This window comes from Zingiber officinale, chromosome 2B (genome assembly GCF_018446385.1).
Source record: "Zingiber officinale cultivar Zhangliang chromosome 2B, Zo_v1.1, whole genome shotgun sequence".
Lineage (NCBI taxonomy): Eukaryota > Viridiplantae > Streptophyta > Magnoliopsida > Zingiberales > Zingiberaceae > Zingiber > Zingiber officinale.
Genome location: NC_055989.1, coordinates 1,504,262 through 1,528,819, shown reverse-complemented (window position 1 = coordinate 1,528,819; position 24,558 = coordinate 1,504,262). Strand labels below are relative to the sequence as shown.

Genomic DNA, 24,558 nt, shown 5'->3' with positions numbered 1-24,558 from the left:
TCAAACTTAGGTTTTGATGAATGACAAAAGAATTAAAGTTAGATGTTGTGTTATTTAGGGGATGTTTGGTTGATCGGTTTGGGAATGAGGGAATGGAATAATAGTAAAAAATAGTGTTTGGATTGTGGGTTTGGGAATGACATTTTGGGAATGATTACTAGATTTATGAGAATCAACCAAATCCATATAACTTTATGGGTTTCATTTTCATTCATATTCTCATTCCACCCTACTATCAAACCCATACCCATAGTGATTCCCATCATTTAACCAAACACCCCTTAACCTTGTTACCAAGTGTATAGAACTTGATGGGTCTGGAGGACCTGACACTAGGCTGAAATCCAATTGTTTATTGGACCTGATAGCTGGTAGGAAGCTCAGATAGGTTTGGAGGACTTGATATCTAGTAAGAAGTTCAATTAGATCTGCGAGACCTGACAGTTTGCCAAAGTTCAGTTTGGTCTACGGACCTGACAACTAGCAGGAAGACTCGGTGGATCAAAAAAGAGTCAAGTGATTCTATATGATAAGCAAGATAAGCCATTGAAGCAGAGTGATCCAATGAGAACGAGTCCCAGTTAGGGACTTTAGACGTTGGATCAACTTAGATTCATTTTGAAAGTCTAAGCTGAGATCATGACTAGATCCTAGTCTTGAGAAAATATGATCTAATTAATAATTTTATTAAATTGTGCTAACTCTATTTTACAGGTTAAATATCTTTCTGTTAGACTAACGGATTTTTGCAGAAGTAAAAACAAAGTAAAGCATCGGATGAACAATGTCTGAGACGCCTCGAAAGTGCCTCGGAGTTGCATTGAGGTGCCTTGGATCTAGAGGAGGCACCCTCACGTAAATGAACTTTGAGGATAAAGTTCTCACAGTGGGGAGGCACCCTAGAGTGCACTGGAGGCATCTCGGAGCTGCCTTAGAGTTGCACGGAGGCACCTCCGTAGTCCACGTAACTTATCACGACCGAAGCTTAAGGGATCAGATTTACATCTGGAGATACCTCAGATGAAGTTAGAGGCGCCCTCAACGCTCTTTAAAAGCACTGTTTCACCAGAATTCAAGAAACAACTTCCATATGAGCTACTACGACCGTTCTGTTGCTACGTCTTCACACTGCTATTGCTCTATCCGACCACTGCAAGTAGAACAACATCAACACATGGGATCTCAACTTCGATAATCACGTGTTTATAACTTTACATTACTATCATTTACATTATTACTAAGGCAATATAATTTGTTACATTGTTCTTCATTCTTGTATTCAATTTACCCTTTCAACGATTCTGAAAGGGATTTTTAGTGGATTGTCCATCGATATGATCTAGAAATCATAAGTCTTGAAATAAAAATTGACAAAAACTCCGAACCAAATAAAAAATACCTATAACCCTTTTTACTTGTTCGTTTATTTTTTTCACTGCACACTCATATCCCCCAAACATGTGCACCGATCCTATAATTTCTGTCCAAGACCCTCCGGGCCAAGTTTTTTTTATTAAATTCAACGTCAATCCCGTAACACTCTCTTTAACTCCGCTACGTCTTAACAGCTACTAATATCCGTGGGGCTGAAAAAGATCTTTACAGGCCTATATAAAACAGGCATTTTACCATCTACAAATCAATATCAAAACATCAAAAATGAATAAAAATAAACAAGTAATAAATTATCTGAATACGACGTATTTATTTTAGAAAAGCATTTAAAATTCCTTCAAAATTGCCCATCAAAGTAAGGAGAAAGCAAACCTTCTTTCTCTGAAACCTTTCAATATCTATATGGATCATCAAAGTTCTGTTTTCCACTTTCATCTTAACAAAAAGACAAGTAAAATCCCTTGCAAAGGGTAAAAAAGCACAGCAGAAGAACATGCCTGCACGATCACCTCCAGCTCTTTTCATATGCACTCCATGTGCTTGATTTCGTCTGCTTGTACATGATCTTTCTGCTCCAAGTTAACTACGTTCCAGCTTTCTAATGTCATCTATCTGTGACTTGGTATGAGATTTTGGAACCTACCTATCTTTATCTAAATGGACAGTGATACATAGCTACAACTGTTTGAGTAGCAGATTAAAGGAAGGAAGGAAGGAAGGTATCAGTTTAGGTTTAGGGTAAGACAGAGGAAGGCCTTCCTTGTAAACTTTAATCTCTATGAACTGAAATGGAGAAGAAAAGGGGGAAAGAAACTTTGGACCACTTTTCTTGTGTTCTTTTATCCACATCCTTCTGCTTTACTAGCTAGATCTTACCTGCAAGTAAGAGTAACAAACTTCACATCTTAATCAGTATTCGATTTTGATCAGTGGAGGTGGGGATTCTTACATTGATAGGACTAGTGTTTCAAATTCACATTCCAATTGCTCCAAAGCCGGAGGAGAACCTGCGTGAATTACGGTGAGGTTAGCGCGATGAAGAATTGGTAAGCCGACAGTATCAGTGCTTTAAATTACGTTGGCATTTTGAAGCAGGGATCGAAGGATGGCATGTCTAGATGGGTGTTGTTGAAGCTGTTTCCGCCATTGTTGGCAGTGCAGGAAGCTATTAGATCGTCTTCGCTCGTGGAGAATAAATCAAGCGCGAAGGAAGACGACTTTTTGGTGGGCGAAGCAAAGGGGCTATCAGGCAAATTGTGCTTTGTGCTGCAACCAAGTCACAATGTGAGATCGATCATTGTGGTAGAAAACAAAAAGAGATCAATCAAATTCTTGCAGAATTAAAATGTGGCATTGACCTTGGTTGGACATCACTGTCTTCATTGTTGTTAACATCAGCAACAGGTTTATCCTTATCCTCCTTCAATGAGATATGGGAACTATTTATCTTGCTCTTATCTGATGCCATGAGACAAAACAGGAGTTAATTCTTGGATCTCAATCACCAGAATGGATAGAAGATTGATTGATTGAATGAATGAATGAACAATAGTTCTGAGTTATCCGGGCACCTGTTGGCGACTCGTCCGGGCTGCTGCTACTGCTGCTGCCGCCGCCGCCGCCATTGCAGCTAATATCCAAAGGATTCACTGAAGGGTTGGGTGTGAAGGTGGGGGAGTTGGTGGAGGCAATGGCCGCGGAGGAAAGGGTTCTGTTCTTGAGGTCGAGGAGTTGCAGGCCCATGAATCGCCTGCCTTGCAGCTCAATCGCCCGTTGGAGCTCAGCTGCTTGCTGTTGCTCCTCTAGCTTTCTCCTCAGCAGCAGCTCTTGGCAGCTGCTGTTGTACAGCATCCTTGTTCCTGATGTGCCAAGCATGAATTCAATGAAAAACCTGAAACAGAGGAAGACGCGGCAAAGGGATCTTACCAACTTGATGAAGGTCATAAGCTTCTCTAGCGTCCAGGGAAGTAGGAGTCGTACAGCCATAGAAATCGCCCCTCTCACAGAGCTGCTGCTTCCTGTAGCATTCAAATGAGGAACAACGTAGTTTGAGATGGAGATGAGGGTAGAGGAGCACCGGAACCGAGCATGATCTTGTAGGGAAGAGGATGGAGGAGTACCTGAACTTGTCGGGGACCTTTCCTTTCTCCTTGTAAGGCTTGACAAGCACCCGGGAATCGCACACAAAGTGCGGGTTCCCTTTTGCCAAGATCAGCTTCACGGTCTCCGGGTAGAGGAAGGTCACAAAGCCAAACATCCTCTTCTGCTGATAGGGAATTCGAACATCCTGCACCGGTCCATAGATACTGCAAAACCCAGGGAATGATTATCTTTGGGAAAAGATTGGATTTTTTTTTTTAAGCAGCTGAAGCAAAGATGAGTTTATCCGGTTATCGTGTTTTTGATCAGATGTTCTTACCAACCTGAAGTAATTGGAGACGTCCTCTTCGCTGAAGGTGCTGTCGGCAGGGAAGGTCAAGTAGATTTGCCTCGAGCTTGGATTCGCCAACAGATCGCTTCTTGATCTGCTCAGGAACTTGTGGGCCTCGTCGGCTCCCAGCATCAGCGCCGCCGCGGCCGCCCTGCAGGAATTTGAGACGCTGTAGCATAGATTTGGAGAAGGGTACAAGTGTCTTGATGCGGAAAGGAGGTACCTTTGGCTCTCATTTTGCTGCTGTTGGAGCAGGAAGTTGAGGGATTTAGTGGACGGCGATAACGGCGACGGCCGGTCGGAGCCTGCTGGTGAAAAGGGGATCGCGGAGGCCATGAGCTGCGAAGAGCCGCCGATCCTCTGGCTGTTTGACCTCAGTAGCAGCTCCTGGCACTGCTGCTCCACCGCCGCCGCAGTGTCCATCTTGGCGGCGATCGTCGCCGCAGCCTCCTCGGGGAGCCCGTGGAGGAACCGACAGGAGTCGCCGTTCTTGCAGTAGCCTCTCGCGAAGTAGAGGCACGGCTCCCAGCCGAGGCCACCGACGGTGTCTCCAAGTCGAAGATCGGCGGCGGCGGAGGCGCTTCGGCGGTGGTGGTAGCCGTTAACCCCCCATCCCGCCCCGTAGGAAAACGCTGCTGGGTCGCCGCTCCGAGTAGGGCCCCGGCAGTCGACGCCATCGCGGAAGGAGAGTTGGTCGGGGAGGTGGAACTCATCTGCAAGATCGCCGCCCCCGTAGAAGGGCGGCGCGTTGACATTCTTAGCCCCAACGAGCTCCTCCGGGCTCAGGAGCTCGTCCAAGGAGCTGCTGTTGGAGCGGGAGAAGGCGGCGGCGGCAGCGGCCGGCGCGTGCCAAGAGGGGGAGAGCAGGCGGGAGGCGGAGTTCTGGCGGAGCAGGAAGGAGGAAGGCGAGACAGCGGAAGCGGCGGCAAGGCCAAGCTCCTTCCTGGCTTTGGTGACCAAGGCATAAAGGTGCGCCTCCGGCCCAAACGCAAGCCGGATGATATCCTTCTCCCCGTTCTCCTGCAACAGGAGGAAGCCCATGATCTTGTGAGCGTTCTCCGGATCCAAGCTCTGCAACCTTGCAAACACCGTCCTGGTCGCCTCGTAGGAGTCCATGATCGGAGTGCACCCTCGCCTTCAAAGCTCCCTCCTTTATAGCACCAACAGCACCTCCACCAACTAATCGAAGGACACTCGAGCAGAAGCTGCTAACAGTACTAGCAACTGATCACTGATTCCATTCTCAACGACGAAAGCGAGCTCCTCCCCTGCAACGCCACCGCAACTGAACTCCGATCACGCAACGGAAGGAAGGACCTTGGATCGGCTCAAATAGGCCAGCTTCCCTATCTCAATCCGCCTTCACGCCCTCCTCCTCTCTGCTGCCGAAGCCGAGAAATCATAGAATGGCGCTCCAACCTGGTCAAAGACGGCCCATTTACCCTGCTTCTCCTCTCTTTCGCTTGTCCCTCTTTCTGGTCCTTTAATTGTCCTTTTCTGTCCACTGTCACTGAGACGGCCGCGTACTGTTCTGAAATAACATCACATGCGAGCAGCAGCAGCAGCAAGTTATTTTTTACACCATCACACAACACGCCATTACAGACAACAAGACGAAGCAGGCAGCTTATTTATTAGTTTAGTTTAGATGCTGATCGCCTATTACAAACCGAAGTCTTGATTAATTCGATTAATTCAGTTAATTTAATATTAATTTTATATAAATTTTTTTATTATTATTTTAAAATTTTTTAATTAATTTGATGTTAATTGAAATAATTAATTCAATTAATTCAATTTTAATAAAATTTTGATTTAATTTATGAATCGAATTAATTGAATTTTGACATGCTCTCTACCTCTTTTTTACGAGCAGGTCAGAGAGTGGGGCAGGCGCGGACTGTTCATCGCATATCAGCGCTAGGGACGCTCACATGGGCGTCGGGGTGCGTGCTCTCGCTCTGCTTCTGCGGCCTTCACCGATCTGAAATCTTTACCGTGGACCATCATGACAAAGGGGCATGATGAGCCATTCGAGTCGTTGCTAACTTGCTATTTCGATCCGATCGACAGGAATTGGCGCCCAAGTAGGCGGGTGATTAGATTCTCGTATAATTTACTGATGATCATGACAACCTGCCAATAAAAGAGACGCCCCTTCGCGCCTCAAATCTATGAATAGATGGATGTATAATTCGTTCGACGTTATCTGTTATCCGCTGCTAATTGTGTTGGGAGTGGAGTTATGGATAAGGGAAGGGGAATTAGGAAGTGTGTATTGTGCAGTATAAGGGCGATGGTTTATAAGGGTTGAGAGATACGTGAGGAGGCAGGCACCACTCTTTAATTGCAGGAATTGGCACCTACCTCTTGTGGTGGCGATGGGTGATGCGGACAGGGAAACCAATGGAAAACCAGCCGCTTTTGGAGACCGGAGAGGAGCTTCTCGTGCCACTGAAGAGCATTTCTGCCACACTCGGAGACCACAAATGTCTCTGTCCGAACACGCACCATCTTCCACTCTCTGTGTTCCCACTTTGCGTCCAATAGGAGTCAGCAAATGCCCAAATCAGTCGAGGCAACGAAGAATTCAAATTCGGACTGTGTTTGAAAATGAACAACTTAATCAAATCCATGTTGATCGATTGAAGTATTTCTTACTGTGCCGTCCGTACCTCCATGTGAGGTCACAGAGCTGTCTTTTCGGGGCTGTGCGATGGTTAAAATATAGGGTGTTACCACATGAGATCTTGGGATCGAAATTTGATGTGATCGAACATAACCTCCCTCATGTCTTGATCATTTGCACTAATGGCTAGTAGTCACCCGTGATTTACCTCCTCCGTGTTGGCCTATGGACAGATTGGCGGGGGTGCTGGAGGTGAGCGAATCACCTTTTTGCCACATGTGAGGCCACAAAGCTAATGCCTGCTGCAGACAAAGGCCTGTGAGAAAATTTACATACAGTCCCCATTGATAAACACAATTTTACATGCACTCTCCATTGAAAATTTTTTTGCTTTTCACTCTCTAGTTTAATATACTTACCTAATTGCTCTTGATATTTTAAATATAAAAAGTCTAAAAATGAGTATAAATCTTCTTAAATTTAGTACATTAAACTAGAATCTAGTATATTTTCTATCAAATTGAGTACGATTTTTTTTCCACCTCAATTGGATAGAAAATATACTAGATTTTCTTTAAATGATACTCAATTGAATGGAAAATATACTAGATTTTCTTTAAATGGTACCCAATTGAATGGAAAATATACTAGATTTTTTTTAAATGATACTCAATTGGATGAAAAATATACTAGATTTTTTTTCAAATGGTACTGAATTTAGGAGAAATTATATTAAATAGGAAAAAAGTCATACTCAATTTAATAGAAAATATACTCGATTCTAGTTTAAAATGTTGAATTTAATAGGAATTATACTCATTTTTAGACTATTTATACCTAAAAAATATGAAGAACAATTTAAATAGAAAATATACTCGAATATACTAGATTTTCTTTAAATGATACTTAATTGGATAGAAAATATATTAGATTTTCTTTGAATGATATTTAATTGGATAGAAAATATACTAGATTTTCTTTTTACATGGTGTTGAATTTAAGAAAAATTATATTAAAACGGGGAAAAATATACTCAATTTAATAGAAAATATATTCGATTCTAATGTAAAGTGTTAAATTTAAGAGGAATTATATTCACTTTTGGACCTTTTATACCTAAAAAAATCTGAGGGATAATTATGTCACAATATTTGCATGAGGAAGTTGAAACAAATAAAATTTTACATGTAGGGAGTGGAAATAATTTTTTTTATGAGTAAGAATTGTAGATAAAATTTAAGTTGTGATTGAAATTTTTTTTCTACTTTACTCAATACCCATTCAGAATCATAGAAAAATGAATGAATAGCAAGATAATACCAAAAAAAAAAAAAACAGTCTTGCAGTCAAAATGTCTGAATGATTGGATTCTCTCCCTCATTCCCGCTTTAAATGACTTTTTACTACTGGCTTTACTAGCTTCATTCCCAATCCTGCTTTTCCTGTCCCTCCTCCCTTCATTTACTGATTGATACAGAAAAGCAAAAAAGTTAAACTGAGCAGTCTCAAAAGCCTTCTTTGCGACTTGCCCTCGGGCAATGACATGGAGTGGAGGGTCCGTCCGTGGTATTCTTTTCCTAGTGGGAATTTCATTATTAACCAAGGCAGTGGACTTCAACAGTGTGCCTCATGCTGCTCCAAAATGTTATGATTTAACTGCAACTCCAGGCCCACCAAAGCCAAAGCCAAAGCCAAAGCCAACGCCATTGATCAGATTTCCATGTGACAATGTCAGTGCCTGTCCTGTACAGTAATCAAACAGCAGTGAATTATGAACAAAGGCTCAGCTGTAGTGATTCCGAGGAGCAAGCAGTTCGTGTAGTGAAACATCCAACTGTAAAATGGGAGGGGGAGAGCAAAGGGAACCTCCCCATGTGGGGATCAGCTGGTGTGCAGGACAAAACCGGCCAGTTTCCACAAAAGATGTGCCATGAAGCTGTCACTGTTTGAATACAACTGATTATCCTGCTTGTGATGGCTTCCAGATGGACATGACATTGCAACTAGACTCCTGTCTCCCTGAGTTTCTCCAAAGTGTTCATTTTACATGGAGAAAGAAGCTTTCTCCTTCATCATCCCTCTCTTATTTTAAAAATTGGAGCAGAATCATAGCAATGGGGCCAATTAGTCAGTGCTTATGTGATGTCAATGGCCAATTAGCTATTAATTATGCAACCAATAGCTAACATCTATGATTAGTGCGAGCTAGCAAACAAATGGTTTTTCCATAATATTAATTTAAGCTGATGATTCCATCTGCACTGAGGCAGTCGCTTTCGGAAGTGAAATAGCCTGTCCTGATGCCTGCAGATTGCCTCCATTAATGGAGGATTGCCAGATGCTAACAAGAAATTAACTTGGTGATGGTTTAGACAGAGGAAGGACCCCCAGATCCACGAAGACACACACACTCGAGTGTTGCACTACTACTGCCTTGCTTTTCAACCACGTTAGGCGAGGAAAAACAAAGGCAAAGAAGGGCGTTTCACTGTCATCTGCAGAATGCAGTGATCATATTTGCTTAGAGGGATTGGGATTGGGATTGGACTGTTACCCACCAAAGAAGCCGAGCAGCTAGCTAGGTGTTGGTTGGAGAGTCGTTTTCGGTATGCATGGACGGCACTTACTGGATTCTTTTGGCAGAAAAAATTGACAGGAAAAGGACTGCAATGGAATCCAATCATTTTGGAGGGTCATTTCATGCCCATCCTTGCTGTCAGGCATCCACTGAGTAAAACTTTCCTACAGACACGTTACATATAGAAATAATTCATCTCTCTTTGATTGCAGCAGCAACTTGAAGCCCCATGCATCTTGTCTAAACCCACTATATTTTCCTGAGAAGGCTAAGCATGCGATTTAATTAAACAGAAACAACAGTGTTCAGCAGCTATGCTAGATTTGCAGACCACTTGCAATCCTGAAGAACTACATCAACGTAAGCAGCTGTGCTAGATTTGCAGAGCACTTGCAATCCTGAAGAACTACGTCAACGTAATCTGTAGCAGAAAAAACAGTGTTCAACAGCTACGGCAGAAAAACCTCTGGTGAAAAGTAAGCAGTCCTTATGTGAGAATGAAAGCCACAACCTCAGATGAAGAGTTCACGAACAGATTCATGAAAATGTGGAGCAAAACTCTGTAATTCATAAAGCAGAAACTCCTGTAGCAGATGTTCTCTCAGTCATTGCAGTATTCAACAGCTGCGGCAGAAAAATCTTTGGTGAAAAATAGTATCAGTGAAGAGCAAATTTTGATGGAAATTATCAAAGATCAAACATTCATACTCTGTCATAACCAAATTTAAGCATGCATCATAATGCAATTGCTATCAGGAGTTTATAATCCTGCCTGTTAAAAACATGAGAAAAGAACAATTCTGAAGACTATAGTTAGTGTGTTGATTCTAAATACAAGAATATAAAGAGTAAAATGTATGGAAAACAAAAGGATGTTTTTTGCTTCTTCTTAGGTGATGATAAAATGCGTGAGAGTTTCAAAGCTTTAACTATATATCGAAGCATTTGCAATTATCCAAAAACTTTCTCAAAGTGATAGAAGATGAGGGATCTGACTGATTGCGCCTTCATAGATTTCGTTGCCTGGTGAATTAAAGAAGGCAGGTTTGGGAGTTTCCGAGTGAGTATGGCGGAGGGAAGGGAGATGCCATATGAAGTGATCGCTAGCCTCCGCGCCGGCGACCGGAGCTCCTCGGCGTCGATGAGGCGAACAGTTGAATACGGCCAAGATTCAATTCCAATGGTATTGAATACGGCGACGTCATTGACACGCCGGCCGCCGCGGCCTCTGCTTCTTATCGTCGACGATGCCCATATTTAGCATTTGAGTCAACGCTAAGAAATGGTTGACTTCCATCTGCCAGTCAAGCTGCGTCATCCCAACCCGTCGAACGCATACTTGAAGACCGCGTCTATGCGACCCCTTCAACCGTCGGACTAACTCGAACTCGTGAACTCTCCTCCATACAATTTCTGAACTCCCCAAAACGATACCTAGCTTTTGTGGGTCCCGCGATGCTCGTGGGTCACCGTTCAGTGAGTACGCGACGCACGAGCGTGACAGCTAAGTGGAGAAGGTAGTCGATACCCGATCGGTACCCAACTAGTCGCGTGGTGCCATGTCATAGTTTATGGACACGTGTCTTATGGTAATTGGATAGATAAAATGACATGGAAATTTTGACTTGTAAGTAATTTGTTAAAGTGGTCGTGAGAGAGGGGAGAGGGCCATTGCGGACGGAGATCGATCTCGACCTCGTTGCCTTCGACCGTTTCTTCTCGATCGATCTCATTCCGTGGGATTAGCTGGATCCGTCCCAAGAGACGCCGTTGAAGGCTCCGGCGCCGACGCAGACGTCGTCGTCCAACGGCCTCATCCGGTGCCGCTCGCCGTCCGCACCGGAGCTCAGCCGCGTGCACTCCGAGATCCCGGACAAGATGAGGCGGGTGCGCCAGGGGAGCATCCCCGACATCATCCAGCGCTACAGAGGCATCGTCCTCGTCGTCGCGGTCCCTCTCTTCCTAGTATGTTTTATCCTATTCGTCGTGTCCAGCACTCCTGGGAGCATTTCCAGGAAGGCGATTCCCGGAGGGCTTGCGGGATCTAGGAGCTACGCTGTTATATTCGACGCGGGGAGTTCTGGGAGTAGGGTTCATGTCTTCTGCTTTGATAAAAATTTGGATCTACTGCATATAGAGAAAAAATTGGAACTGTTTGAACATGTAAGGGTTACAATTTTTCCTCCTTATTCTGTTCTTTACAATCTTGTTTGTGCTTGATATAATTTCTTCTAAATTAATTTCGTTAAGATTTGGTATATTGAAGGCCTCGGAGTTCAAATTTTGCATGAACGCATGAAGTTAAGAAACTTAAACATGTCAATTTTCTGATTGTAAAGATTTTATTGATGCTATTGTTGTTCATTGCGGGGAAACGATTGCATCAAATACTAAGAACACATCTTTAGCATCCTAGAACTAGATAGAAGATGACGAACTGCATGTATTTAAACCGAATACTATGCTAGGATACCATGTAAAAAATTTAGGTTAGGAGATTGTATTTGTTGCTATTGTTCACTAAATTGGAACTGCAACATCATACATATATGTAGGACACATTTATAACATCCTAGAAGTAGGTAGATGATGTGAGACCTCCAGCTGACACTGGTGGTAGAGATCAAACATCCCCCAGTATTATCTCTTCAAGGGCTCAAGACACTACTCAAGGTGATTCCGGGCAGCCCGTCCTCCTTCGACCTTCACTGTCTAACAAACCCGTGCCTAAATCCTCCATCTTATCCTCAAAGGCCGGAGATGTGGTCTCTAGCTGAGAAGCTACTGCTTCTCCTCATGCTCCTTCCAATGAAGGCATCACCTAATTAGCCATTATGGCATCTTGTGGCTCTGGTGAGGCTGACACATTTGGAGAAGATCCAACACCCATTCAATCCCCTATCTCCTCCTTCATTGATGCTATCTGCTACAGTGTCTTATTGCTACACCTTCCAATGGACACTTGACCATATTCCATTATGGCTCCTTCACAAGCAGATTTTGTCATCTGCTTTCCTTCAAGATGAACAGAGCTTCTTGCCTCCCTTCAAATGATGTTGTCGCCATTCCCTTCAAGAATGGGACACAGTCTTCTCCCTGAACCTCATCTTTGAGGACCTCTAGAAATCCTAAATTTTCCGTTATCAGAAGGAGATCCAATCTCTTCCCCATACCTCATCTTCAAGATCTTCCTGTAGGTTCTTCTGATGTGGTCACCACAAGCATGAACTTTATACTCTTTTTGTTGAGTAGTTCTTTCCTTGTGCTTCCATCCTCTCAGTGCATAATAAAAATATGAAAAGAGGATGCCTCATTCCTGACCAGTTCTAATGTCGATAATTCCTTCACTGAGGCAGAGACATAAAATGCTATCAAGTCGTCTAAAGTGATTTCACAGTGGTATAATGTACAGTTCGCCTTTAGCGAACAATAATATCATAGTACAAACTTCTATCCTTAATTCTATACATTTTAACTTCGAAGCTTAAATCTGAAATTTCTAATCAATTCAAACATAGAAACTGGTATTTTAAAGAATATCTAATTTTTATCTTTTTAGTGAGATAGAATTGCAAGTACAAACAATTTTCAATGTGTAAAATTTTTGGACTAATTACTTCTTTTTCTTTCACTTGCAGATAAAACCTGGATTGAGTGCTTATGCTAACGACCCTCAGCAGGCTGCAGATTCACTTATTCCTCTCTTGGAGAAAGCAGAGAGTGTTATCCCAGAAGGATTGAGACATAAAACGCCTGTCAGAGTTGGGGTAAATTGTATTTCTTTGTCCTATTGGTCCTATCAAGCTTGTGTTATGGATTGACATTTTCCTGCTGTGTTGTGATCCTAGTATGATATCCATGCAGGCGACAGCAGGTCTTAGAGCTCTTGGAGATGAAGCATCTGAACAAATTTTGCAAGCGGTAAAATTTCCTGCTTGTTCCTTGGCAACACGAATATTGAACAAATATTCCAACAGTTTGTTCCAATCAACTTGATTTATGTCTGCTAACTTTCTTCATAGCTTAATTAATCTTAACTTTTATGTGATGTCTTTTTGTTTGGGATCATTTACACAGGTTAGAGAGTTACTTCAACACAAGAGCTCATTAAAATTCCAGTCAGATGGGGTAACTGTTCTTGATGGAACCCAGGAAGGTGCTTATCAATGGGTATGTAGCACAAATTTCTTTAATTCTGATTGAAATTTATAATAGATATCGCTTTCTGTTACTGCTTATTGATTGTTGGATTTTAGTTATATAACTTTGTAATTAGCAACAAAATCAAGAAGCATTATCTCTTTTGAATAAAATTTTCCATGCTGATTTGGTTAACTCACTTGTATTCTTGGCTTAGTATCTTGTGAAATTAGCAAAATGTGGTTTACAGAGATTTAATTGACAATCTCGTTTGGTTTCACATAGGCCTTAGATACTAGTAAATTCCTTTTTTTTCTTTTATAACGCTAGCATTTCTATTGGGATTGCTAGTGTAGGCCATGATGGACATGTCAAAATGGATGGCAATTTAGCCACATTGCCCAAATTGTTTGAAAACCAAATCAATCCATGTCAAGATTATGTCTTTAACAAAAGAAGGTACAGGAACAAGTTTTTCAATTTTAGCTGATATAGCATTATATATTTGTACATGTTTGCTGATCCTAACTCCGCCCATGATGACCGGTCATGGCCGGTCCCAAGCCCGGATAAAGGAGGAGGGTTGCGTTAGGTTGCCAGCCAACGTCAAACTATGGCAAATATTTCATGAATGAATCCATTAAACATGTTTGCTGATCCTATTCTTTTATTAGATTCTTCTATTGTTTGAGGTACTTGCAGCATCAACTTTTAGTTGAAGTTGACTGATTGTAGTGTGCCTTGGAACTTTTATAATATTGTGGTACTACCTGCCATTTTTTATGCTTAGAGTGCTGGGCAACATTGAAGCAATACTACAGAAAACTAATGCCATTGAAATAACAGAGTATTAAAAAAAGATAAAATAGTAGCACCATATAGGAATAAATCAAGTATAGTTCCAATAAACTATAAAAATTATAAAAGTGTAAGAAAATAGGTTGAGGTGATATGCACATGTTCAAAGGAGACGAATACATTTTATAGTTGAAGATGTAAGAATAAAGAGACTTAAGAAAATTCAAGTTAATTTAATTGATCTGATATTTATAATAGTATTGTAGGTCTTGCATAGAGTTTTATGGAAAGATAGGATTCCCGTATTGACTCCAATAGTTGGAATTTACACAGGCCTGATGTTGACGATGACAGTTGGAAGATCTATTGATGAATAACTACCTGATTAACTATAACTATCTTTTTCTAGGTCAAATATGAGCTTAATTATGTAGATCTAACACATTGAAGGATTATGTAGATCTTAACTACTCAAACATGAACTATATTGTCTTCCATCACCCTAAAATTTCTGGCACCTTTTTGTATAATAACATGTTTGATGCTGCCCAATCTATCTTTTTCTAGCTCATCAGTAGTGTCAACATCCTGACTCCTTAACATGTTAACTTCTGCCTAAGAACATGTTCCTCTTTTTACATGGTTTTTATCGTTTTTATGTCTTACAAAGAAAATTCTTTCTTGCAGGTTACTATCAACTATCTTTCAGGAAGACTTGGAAAGTCTTATGCAGATACAGTTGGTGTAGTTGATTTGGGAGGTGGATCTGTTCAAATGGCTTATGCCATTTCAGAAGAAGACGCTAAACGGGCACCAAAAGTCTCAGATGGAGAGGATTCATATGTGCAGAAGTTGTTTCTTAAAGGAAGTCATTATTACTTATATGTCCACAGGTTTCACACCTTTTCTCCTAATTGTGTGAACTTTTTTCCCTGTGGCATTCTGGCGATAAACCTGTCATGGTTTCTAAGTAATTGTTAATGATGATTTTAAAGTAACTATGAGTTTGAAATCTTATGTGATAGTTGTTACCTAGGTTAAATTGGCTGATGTTTACCATGCAGTTATCTTCACTATGGTTTGTTAGCTGCTCGTGCTGAGATTCTGAAGATTTCTGGTGATGTCAGCAACTGTATATTGGGTGGCTATCATGGTATCTTAGATATATTTACTAAAATTCCATCTTCTTACTTTGGTCTATACTTGCTCTTCCTGTTCCAATTTGACCTTTTTTTTAAATAGAATTTAGTGTTAATTTTCAAAATGGGCACACACCTAGAATAGCTAATCTGGTACTTGGAACTTACAACATTATTTGGAGGCACTGCATGTTTCTGCTTTTTTTCCATGTTTCCCACTGAGCAAACAAGAATCCAGTAAAATGATCCAGCCTATGTCATGTTTCTAATAATTATAAAGAGCATTTTGCGCCTATGATATCTTTGGGCTTAGGTGATTGCAAATCATCATTTGGCAACTAATGAGCAGGCTTCTTTTACCTCACAGGCAATGCTCCATGTATTTGATATGGAGATTTAGGGTGCTGCTTGTATTTGTAATCAGTACCTATTCTATTTATCATTTAGAATACACAGATCTTTCCACATAGGATACCTCACTTCTGTGCACCATCCAATCATTCATTTGAAAATCCAGGCATATGCAAGGAAGTCACATACATCTTATCATTACCTAGAAAACCAAAGACAAAGGCTTGGACATTCATCCAGTCAGCAGATTCAAGCCAAATTTCCATGACGTGATTCCTATCTCTTGCATAGCCTACTAACCAATCAAACAAACTTCCCTGGTCTAGTCCATATTGTGTTGTCTGAATAAATTGACGACGGATTATCGGCCATGGAATGGGAAGTGTTGAACATGTGACATACTGTCATTGTGTGGTGTAAAGCTAGAACTTGCTCAGGAATTATTTCGGTTATGGATTTTCTACTGTGTTCTTCAGTTCCATTGCATGCTTCATTTCTGCCACCAAAACTGCAAAATGCATTATCACGTGTATACTTTTAGGGTCCAATTACTTGGATGAAAGATATGAGATTGAGGAGGAATTTGTGACCCTTTTCCTTCTCCCCCTCACATTTTTCATCCAAGTAATCAGACCCTTCCCTTAGTGATGTTTAAGGTATATTAACTCTGGGCATCGATCTTTAGTAACCTAAGCTAGTTTTCTCTCATTTTGACATGGACTTCTGTCTTTCTTTGCCTGAATCTGCATGTGCTTACCATGAAATGTCGGCTCTCAAGATCAGCCTAATAATTTTCATTTCATGAAGGGTCGTACGAGTATGGTGACGAGACATACAAAGCATCAGCTTCACCATCCGGTGCTAGCTACTCCAAATGCAAAGATGATGCAGTTAAGGCTCTCAGGGTTGGTGAACCGGCATGCGCTAATATGAAGTGTACATTCCGTGGCATCTGGAACGGGGGAGGTGGAGATGGGCAGAAAAATTTGTTTGTCGCATCCTTTTTCTTTGACAGGGCTTCCGAGGTATAACATTTGATTCTTGCTTTCGGACTCCCGATGCATATCTTGTCCATTTCAACCCTCATGTTCCCTGCGTCCTTTTCAGGCTGGTTTCATAGACTCAAACAACCCAGTTGCAAAGGTCAAACCGGCAGAGTTCGAGGAGGCTGCAAAGCGAGCTTGCCAATTGAGTATCGAAGATGCGAAGGCAGCCTATCCTCGTGTTGCTACTGATAACCTTCCCTATCTTTGCATGGATCTCGTGTACCAGTATGCCTTGCTGGTGGATGGGTTTGGTAGGCAAACTTAGCGGCAAAGTCCCAGGCATTTTTGTGATTCTGATACTTCTGCTCTCGTCTTAACTCTTCCGTGTTTGGTCATCGCAGATGTAGACCCAAATCTATATATTACACTCGTGAAGCAGGTTCCATATGGCGACTCCTTCGTGGAGGCAGCATGGCCTCTTGGTAGTGCCATCGAAGTAGCCTCATCGCCATAACGAAAGCCCTAGTTTCATGCAATTGCAGCTCCAGAACCCCCATCAGGATGAGCAACAGCAGCAAAGGGCTTGGAAATTACAATTTTGCATGGTGATTCATCAGCTTATGCTCGTGTGGTACTATTGTATTCAATTTTTTGCAAATTTAATTGTTGTTCATTTGTGGAACAATTGTTAGTTAATACACACACATCTGTTTTTTGAGGATTAGTACGGTTTCTTTCATTTGATCAGTTTAATAAGGAAAACTAGAATCGAACTAAAGGATTTTCTTTATAATTTTTTTTTAAAAAAAGTCAAACCCAAACCGGATTGAAATCATTCCGGTAAATTCCACAAGATAAATATGCATCAGAACTCAAGCTCACCTGTAACTTACACTGCACAGATAAACTTTATTTCTACGTTTATGAGTTCATATTTCTGTCATGGTTGGCTACACCTGTGATACTTGAGAGTGAAAAATTATATCAAGAACAAAAATTACAGACAAATACTTTGATCTTGTATTTACAAGAGTTCTCAAACAATATAGAGATTTCGACAAGCCTTGCGGTTGTGCCTGCTAGTTTCACAAGTAGTCTGAGGCAAATTTAGCTGTGAGTGCTTCATGATATCCTACTTTCTTGCTTGCAATGGAAGCAGTGTCGAATCCTCACCATGCAATGACTTCATTTCTTCAATTGCATTTGGAGACGAAAAGCTTACCTATAACTTCTGAGGTGTCTCTTCATGTGGTTTCTTGGAAGGACTGTGTCCGAGAGAATGCAGCGGGATTCGCATGCAATACCTGTTCAGCACCAGTTTTGTGAACCTTGTTTTCAGCCTTGGAATGGAAGATGCTGCTACCCATATCAGGCTTGATGCCGAGGGTCGCCCATATAGAACTCTTTGCGGCCTCCTTCGGATCATCTATCCTAAGAGTCTTCGGAATCCATAGAGACTTCTCCATTTTCTCCTCACTCAGCAAACTCGAGTCTCGGGAATGTTTACCCAAAGTTGGAGAGCCTGTTCCAGAATAACTGCTATTGCTTGTAGAGGATGATGGAGATTTGCAGCCATCGGATGCGACCATAGGTACATTCCATGTGCCATTGGGCCAGGCCGCGAAGCCCCAAAATGGAGCAGGCACGAAAGGGAAAGGGAGTGTTCCTGCACAAAATGGAGGAACCGCCATCATCGCTCCTGGACTCCAAGGAACTGAACCTGAATTGCCATTCACTGGCGTGCAAGAACTTTCTGATGAACATCTACCGGCATCCACAGGAACCACTGAGTTCCATAAGGGACGACATGGATAAGCCCAGGGAGCTCCAGGATAGCACTGCAAATGTGGTAAAGGTGTAAGTCCGTTACGGAAACTTTGTGTTCCATTTTGTTCCACATTTACTGCAGTTTTAGCAGGTCTATTTTCCTTCACATTGGTGGCTGTAGCAGAAGACACACAAGAAGGTTCTTCCCGGTTTTCTCTGTGTAATGTGGAACCAGAATCAGCATTCGGAACTTGCTCTCCGATGTTGAGCACAGAGGCCATGGATTCACAAAGAGGAACTTCCTGACCAAATTTAACGATTGTTCCATTTCCTACTAGAGGTCGTGGAGGGTTGGAAGGCAAGCAACCAATAGCACGATGGTGTGACAAGTTTAGAGAATCCAACTGAGCAGACTGCAATCCATCCGAAGGGATGACTAGATTACGATATTGTGAAGAAGAATTCTTACTTTTACGCCTACCAGCACCCACAGGGACATTTCTCATTGTTCCACCAGCAGTCCAATATCTTTGACAGTTCTTGCAGAAGTGTCTAGGTTGGTTGACATTGTAGTTATTGTAGTAGCAGAATTTGGTGTCCATACTACTACATCGAGGACACGGTAGAATTTTATCAGGCTTCTTGAGGACCTTCTCGGTCACAGAACAATCAGTCTCATTCTCAGTGTCTTCAAATTTAGCATTTGCTGTTTCTTTATCATCAGTAGGGGATGTGTTTTTCTCATGTTCATTGCTATTGGTCAAACTAGAACTGATTGATGCACCTTCATTCTCTTCAGCTGGTGCAACAGGTGAAACGTTGCTGATCGCATTGTCTGTTACTTCTTTTGATGCATCCTGAAAAATGGTACCCTGATGAGATATTTAACTAACTGAAGTCATGTAGAAATATAGAATAGCTTGTCTAACAAATTCCACTGGCTGCATTAGTTTTAAAGCTGCAGTAATGAGAAACAGCCCCAACAATAAAAGGCACTCTTATATGAAATCGAAAGAGGCGAATTAAATGCCACTCTTCCCCTTAAATGCCACTCTTCCCCCTTGTTAAAGGCACACTGTATCTCTATCACTCTTGCCAAAAGGACCAGCCCACCTTTTAGGGATCCTGTGTAGGATAAGATTGTTGATCTGGAGTCATATAATCTGACTTAAATGATATACAAGCTAAAAAAGGATCGTATGAGTAGATAGACTGAAAGGTAGTTTTTTATTTGATAGTTGATCATCAACAAGTTATGTGCCACAATAGAACTATCTCCTTCGGCATAAACAACATGGTCTCTTAATTTAAAATCTAATTACAAGAAACAGCACACTAGGTCTTTGGATACTCCACAGACCTATTTGTTGAACATTTTCTCCAAAAGAAGGAATCAACAAATTATAGATGAACCATGAATTACTTTTCATGCAATTCCAATAACAAGTTTCACCAAATCCTCATGAACTTGTCTTTATTTATTAGATTCTCAAATTCCCTTGCAATTAGAGAAGAAAATTGAACAAAACCTGGATTATATAAAACAACAGATCTTCAAGTGATCTTTTTCTGTAAACCCCAAATTTTACTTCTGTATGTATACTTATAGATAGGTTATTTCCAAACACTCCTATTTTTTAAAAATAGAAAAATTGTCAACCCCATTTTTCTCACACAGACATTTTTCTTGTCCTGCCTTCAGCAAAAATGGAAACTGTTATGTTCAAATAAGTTGTTCAGTTAAAGTATCTAATAACTTTTGTGTGTTTAAGGTGCAACGCCCTATTCAGGATTTTACTTATCAAATCAATATTACAAAACAAATTGTCGAATCTTTACTACCTACAATAGAACAGAAAAGGAAAGAGGTGTAAAGTGAAGATGATGACAATTAACAAAAGCACACGGTTTGTGCTGAAGGAAGAAGAAAAATCAGTTCCAGGCCGCTGATAACAAAGTATAAGATGTTGTTCTTCCCCAACAGATGGATAAAAGAAGCTACGAGAAGAAAGTATCAGCTACGAGATTCTAAAGATCTCTTGTATGAACTACGTTTACCAAATCAATCTAGATAGCTAATAGGACCGTCTGAGAGCTCATCAATCCAGGCATGTTTTTATCAAATAGAAGCATGGAAGAGGAAGAATCCACTAAGATCCGGCTCTTCCTTCCACTGATCACCACTACTGAAAAAAAAAAAAAAAAAAAAACAGAAAACCCACAAGCTTATAGCAAAATGACGAAGAAGGAAAAAGAATCCGCTTTGCCAAAGAAACCCTAAGTAAAAAAAAGTCAGGCAATCGAGGATAAGAAATCGAGCGAGTTGATTGATTATCCACTCACCTTCTGCCCCTCCGCTGCGCAAACGGCGGGCTCCTCCTCAGCCTCCGCGTCCGCCTCGTTAACGTCGTCTTCCTCCGCCGCAGCGGCGGCAGAAGCCACCACGGGGATGGTGGCGCCGAAGAGCTTGATAGCCGGATCCCTCCCCTCCTCCATCTCCTCCGCCCCGCCCGATCGCCGGTTCCAAGACTCCACCAGGCGAATCCAATCGCACGAGCTCCGCTGCCGCCTCCTCGCTCTGTGTGGAAGGAAACCAAAAAAGGAAAAGAAAAGGGACCGATTTTTCCCAATCACTCCTTTTCAGCAGGCACCGCGACCGGATACCGCCTGTGACCGGGCGCCACGTGCGTGTCCGAGTCGGCGCTGAGCAGCGCTCTGAGCCGCGAATTCTCGTGGCTGGCGATCCCTCCCGGTGACGTCATCTCCCGCCACTCAAAAAGGCCGCACAAGAGAAAGATTCGCGACCGGCGAGAGCCCGCCCCACCGCATCGCCCGCCACGCGGCAACGCCTTCGCCTCCCGGTGCAACCGCTGGGCCCTGCGGCCGGTAGACCTCCTCTCACTGTTCCACCACCACGTGTCGGTCAACGGATACTATTATTGCGCCTTTCCAGTCGCATGATGGAACAATAAAATAAAAAAATAGGATAAGAGTTGTGAAAATAAATATATTAAAAAAATAAGCCTTTTTAATTTGTGAAAAGAATTATATTTTTTTATTTATAAACAGGATACTTTTATTTAAATTCATTAAGTGGTCAGAAAAGTTCATTTTTAATCCACAATTAAGATCTCATATATGAATTGAAATCGAGTAATTTAGATGCCACAATTTGAGCAAAATCTGAAAACTATCAATTGCATAGGTACAACCATAAAGAGTGGTCCCATGGAAAAAAAAACTTTAGCAAGCACCTTTTCATAGTTTTTTTTTTTTTTTTTAAATTTTTATGTTTTTTTATTTATTTATTTTTTAAAAAAAAAATTGGTGGTTGTGGAATGGAGTTCTTGGATATTGATTAATTAATTAATTAATTAATTAATTTGATGTTTTTTTTTTGTGTTTATATTATTCTAGGAATGAGAATAAAAATTTATTATCTGTCATACAATGAAAATTGTATAAGATTGGGTTAATATGACGGTCAAAATTAAAGAATGGTTAATGATCATGTCCGAGCGTTGAGTCGATGGACGCTGGGGACGTGGCGCTCTCCACTATCCTCTGATGATGGTGTAGACCTCCGGTGAACCTGCAAAGAAGCTGAGCTGGGAGGGGTTTCTCGACGACGACCCTCTAACGCTCAAGTCAGACAGTGAAGAAGAAGAGGAGCAAAGTAACGTTACTGTGGCTACAGCGATGAGAGTCGCATACCTCCGTCGAAGTCCGGGGGTCCTTATATAGGACCCCGGGAAGGCACGGACACGCTTCTCGATGCATGCACGCTTCTCCAAACATACCTCAATAGGATTGTGTCATAAAAGCATGTCTGACGTCATTCCGCAATCGTCCGAGCATATCCCTGACATGACGGTGGAAGCTTCCACCGTACGATACTCTGTCTGCTCCGGTCGTCGACCATGCTGTTTGTCGGCGGCAAGTGTCTCGAGGATGACGTTACCAGCTGTCCCTTTTGTCCCTTTGCGCCTCTTGCCTGTTCCCGGGCCGAGCGGATCGGTCGCTCGGTGCTCATGGCCTCCGGGAATGCGCATACCTCGGACCGGGTGGGGAAGCCCTGCTCATGTTCTCGGATGGGATTGCGCCTTATTGTCCTGTGGCTCAGCCGAGCGGCCTGTCCGCTCGGCCCAGAGACTCTTTCACCTTGAGCGTCGGAAACCTGACCCCTGGTCTGGCTGTCTTTCGTCCGACCTAGGAGACCCCTGGCCGGATGTTCGGTCGGTCTGCCAGTCCGCTTGGCATGACCTCTGTCCGCTCGGCACGACCTTGGGGTTGACCCTCTTGACCATTGACCTCCACGTGGTGTTGTCCTTCCGCCAATGAGAGTCTCCCGTTCTTACCACCGGATCAGTTAATATTTAGGGATAGTATGATCGACTCCTTCGATCGAGTGGTTATCCAATTGGATCCTTGGACTAATTGGATCCTAGTCTTTCGGTATCAGTGAAGTCCTAAGTTGAGTCAGTATCTTTCAGAGCTAAGTCTTCTTCACCATACACTCAGGGATAACGTGATCAACTATTCTGGCCAAGTAATCTAGTCGATTAGACTTATCGTTTGACTGAACAAACTCACTTGGTTCGATTAGAGCGGCTGAGCGAAGGACGAGCTTCCGATAACATTCCTCAAATTCAACTTGGTCGTTCCTGTGAGCGACAACCGATCAAATTACGAAAAGAGCTCGATCAATTTGCCAACTAACCATATTAAGAGTCCTACAACTCAATAATCTCATATTCCTTTTATATGTAATTATATTTTAAAAGTTTTCATTCTGTCAAATGTAAAGATTACATATTCATTTTGAAAAAGGTGTCTAAACAATTTTATGATATATCCTTTTTCAAAAATATTTTAAAATTCGTACATAGACAAATATCAACGTTATAAAAAAAAAAGTGTCTATCTACGGATATAAATATGCTTACATCATGTAAACCTTATACACAAGTTATCTTATGCATTTACTGTTTATCTATTGAGAAATGATTTGCTCCATGAAAAAATTTCAAGAAAAAATACAAGATAGATATATAAAATAATTATTTTATCATTCACAAAAAAATAAAACAATGGACCATGAATATACGTGCCTACATGGAAAATCCCTTTCTGATTACTGACATGTTTTTTAATACACAGGAAAGTTTAAAATTCTTTTTTATTAATTTAAAGTCTTATCGCAGACAACATTAAAATCACGTATCTGATTTGTTATCTTGATCGTTTTCAGACAGGACCCACCTGGTCTCTTACTACAGACCTGTAAATTGGAAGTTTATCCAGAAGTTTCTTTTTTAGTGGTTTGAGTATTAACGGAGAGATTAAATAATATATTACTTTTCTTCGATGATAATTATATTTAATAATTAATATTATTCTCACTTTGTGTTTGTCATCTTTCTATGCTGCTTTGAAAACAATATAATTTTGTTCATGTTTAACTTTTTTTAATAATAATAAAAAAGTACCGGATAAATTTAGTAATGAATTTTTAGAAAAAAAATATATGCCACTTTTAATGTTTTGTCAATTAATTTCTTTTAAAATATTCTTCTAGTATACATTTAATAAATCTTCACTCTAGTAATTTGAATTATAATTTAAAAGGATAAAATTTAATATATATATTGACAATTAAATAAAAATGTTGGATTGGATCTGGATAAGGCCCAAGAAAAAACTCCAGTCAGTAGATCTAGACAACTTAAAAATAGAATCTATCTCATATGCCACGTGTCAGTTTCTAAGAGATGAAAGGATCCATCAGCAACCATGCTTCTTCACATGGCTGACGTGGCATCGAAACATCCGCCTCCATGGCGGCCACAGTTTGGATTATTTTTTTTTTCCCACTTTTCCAAAATTTTAATGTAATTAAAGAATTTTTAAAAAATTAAAAACGATATATATCTGGGAATAAATTCTCGACCAGACATGAAAGATCTTTATAGGAGAATTATCGACTTCTATCCATTAATAAATAAGAAATTCAGGTAGTGATTTAAAACTGATAAGATGAGTATTATTTTAATGGTAAAATAATTGAATTTTTCACATTCACTTAAAAGACAATTTATGAAATTTTTTTTACAAAAAAAATATTAAATTTATTCATGTGTGGATAATTCCTTTCATCCATGTGAAACATCTCAACACCCTCACCAGATTCTCTTGGAGCCTAATGATCCACCAACTTCAAATAGATTAAGAGTTTAAACCATGTTCTCTTTTCATGTTAGGTGTGTAATACATCAATAATAAACCAAGGATGTATTTAAAATATGATTTAATTATTATTAATTTCTAAAGTAATATTAAAATCG

General features: G+C 41.1%; 3 protein-coding genes and 1 long non-coding RNA gene across 4 annotated transcripts; 1 reads left to right on the top strand and 3 right to left on the bottom strand.

The window, feature by feature from the left end:
• Nucleotides 1-1,745: 1,745 nt before the first annotated feature.
• Nucleotides 1,746-5,342, bottom strand: LOC122044994 (zinc finger CCCH domain-containing protein 53-like). The gene is made up of 9 exons (XM_042605035.1): nt 4,050-5,342; nt 3,819-3,977; nt 3,516-3,701; nt 3,322-3,413; nt 2,967-3,254; nt 2,754-2,853; nt 2,473-2,661; nt 2,345-2,402; nt 1,746-2,271 (listed from the first exon to the last, which is right to left on the bottom strand). The coding sequence occupies exons 1-8, from the start codon at nt 4,940-4,942 to the stop codon at nt 2,369-2,371; spliced, it is 1,941 nt and encodes a 646-aa protein (XP_042460969.1). The 5' UTR covers nt 4,943-5,342; the 3' UTR covers nt 1,746-2,271; nt 2,345-2,368.
• Nucleotides 5,343-7,742: 2,400 nt separating this feature from the next.
• Nucleotides 7,743-10,448, bottom strand: LOC122044993. The gene is made up of 3 exons (XR_006129874.1): nt 9,742-10,448; nt 9,545-9,657; nt 7,743-9,454 (listed from the first exon to the last, which is right to left on the bottom strand). It is a non-coding gene; the product is annotated as an uncharacterized LOC122044993 (long non-coding RNA).
• Nucleotides 10,449-10,703: 255 nt separating this feature from the next.
• On the top strand, nt 10,704-17,186 carry LOC122044992 (probable apyrase 1). Its single transcript, XM_042605034.1, has 9 exons — nt 10,704-11,196; nt 12,672-12,800; nt 12,898-12,954; nt 13,111-13,203; nt 14,659-14,864; nt 15,036-15,124; nt 16,269-16,486; nt 16,569-16,758; nt 16,849-17,186. Exons 1-9 carry the CDS (start codon nt 10,912-10,914, stop codon nt 16,959-16,961), a joined length of 1,380 nt encoding a protein of 459 aa, XP_042460968.1. The 5' UTR covers nt 10,704-10,911; the 3' UTR covers nt 16,962-17,186.
• A 122-nt stretch (nt 17,187-17,308) lies between these two features.
• LOC122044991 (cyclic dof factor 3-like) lies at nt 17,309-20,809 on the bottom strand. Its single transcript, XM_042605033.1, has 2 exons — nt 20,558-20,809; nt 17,309-19,071 (listed from the first exon to the last, which is right to left on the bottom strand). The coding sequence occupies exons 1-2, from the start codon at nt 20,708-20,710 to the stop codon at nt 17,692-17,694; spliced, it is 1,533 nt and encodes a 510-aa protein (XP_042460967.1). The 5' UTR covers nt 20,711-20,809; the 3' UTR covers nt 17,309-17,691.
• Nucleotides 20,810-24,558: the final 3,749 nt, after the last annotated feature.

Coding starts and splice junctions, on each gene's coding strand:
- LOC122044994 (XM_042605035.1), bottom strand. CDS start 4,942: ATGGACTCCTACGAGGCGACCAGGACGGTGTTTGCAAGGTTGCAGAGC. Junction 3,414..3,515: donor AAGGTCCCCGACAAGTTCAG/GTACTCCTCCAT, acceptor TGAATGCTACAG/GAAGCAGCAGCTCTGTGAGA. Junction 2,403..2,472: donor CCCTGCTTCAAAATGCCAAC/GTAATTTAAAGC, acceptor TAATTCACGCAG/GTTCTCCTCCGGCTTTGGAG.
- LOC122044992 (XM_042605034.1), top strand. CDS start 10,912: ATGAGGCGGGTGCGCCAGGGGAGCATCCCCGACATCATCCAGCGCTAC. Junction 12,955..13,110: donor CTGAACAAATTTTGCAAGCG/GTAAAATTTCCT, acceptor TCATTTACACAG/GTTAGAGAGTTACTTCAACA. Junction 13,204..14,658: donor AGGAAGGTGCTTATCAATGG/GTATGTAGCACA, acceptor TCTTTCTTGCAG/GTTACTATCAACTATCTTTC.
- LOC122044991 (XM_042605033.1), bottom strand. CDS start 20,710: ATGGAGGAGGGGAGGGATCCGGCTATCAAGCTCTTCGGCGCCACCATC. Junction 19,072..20,557: donor GCGCAGCGGAGGGGCAGAAG/GTGAGTGGATAA, acceptor ACCATTTTTCAG/GATGCATCAAAAGAAGTAAC.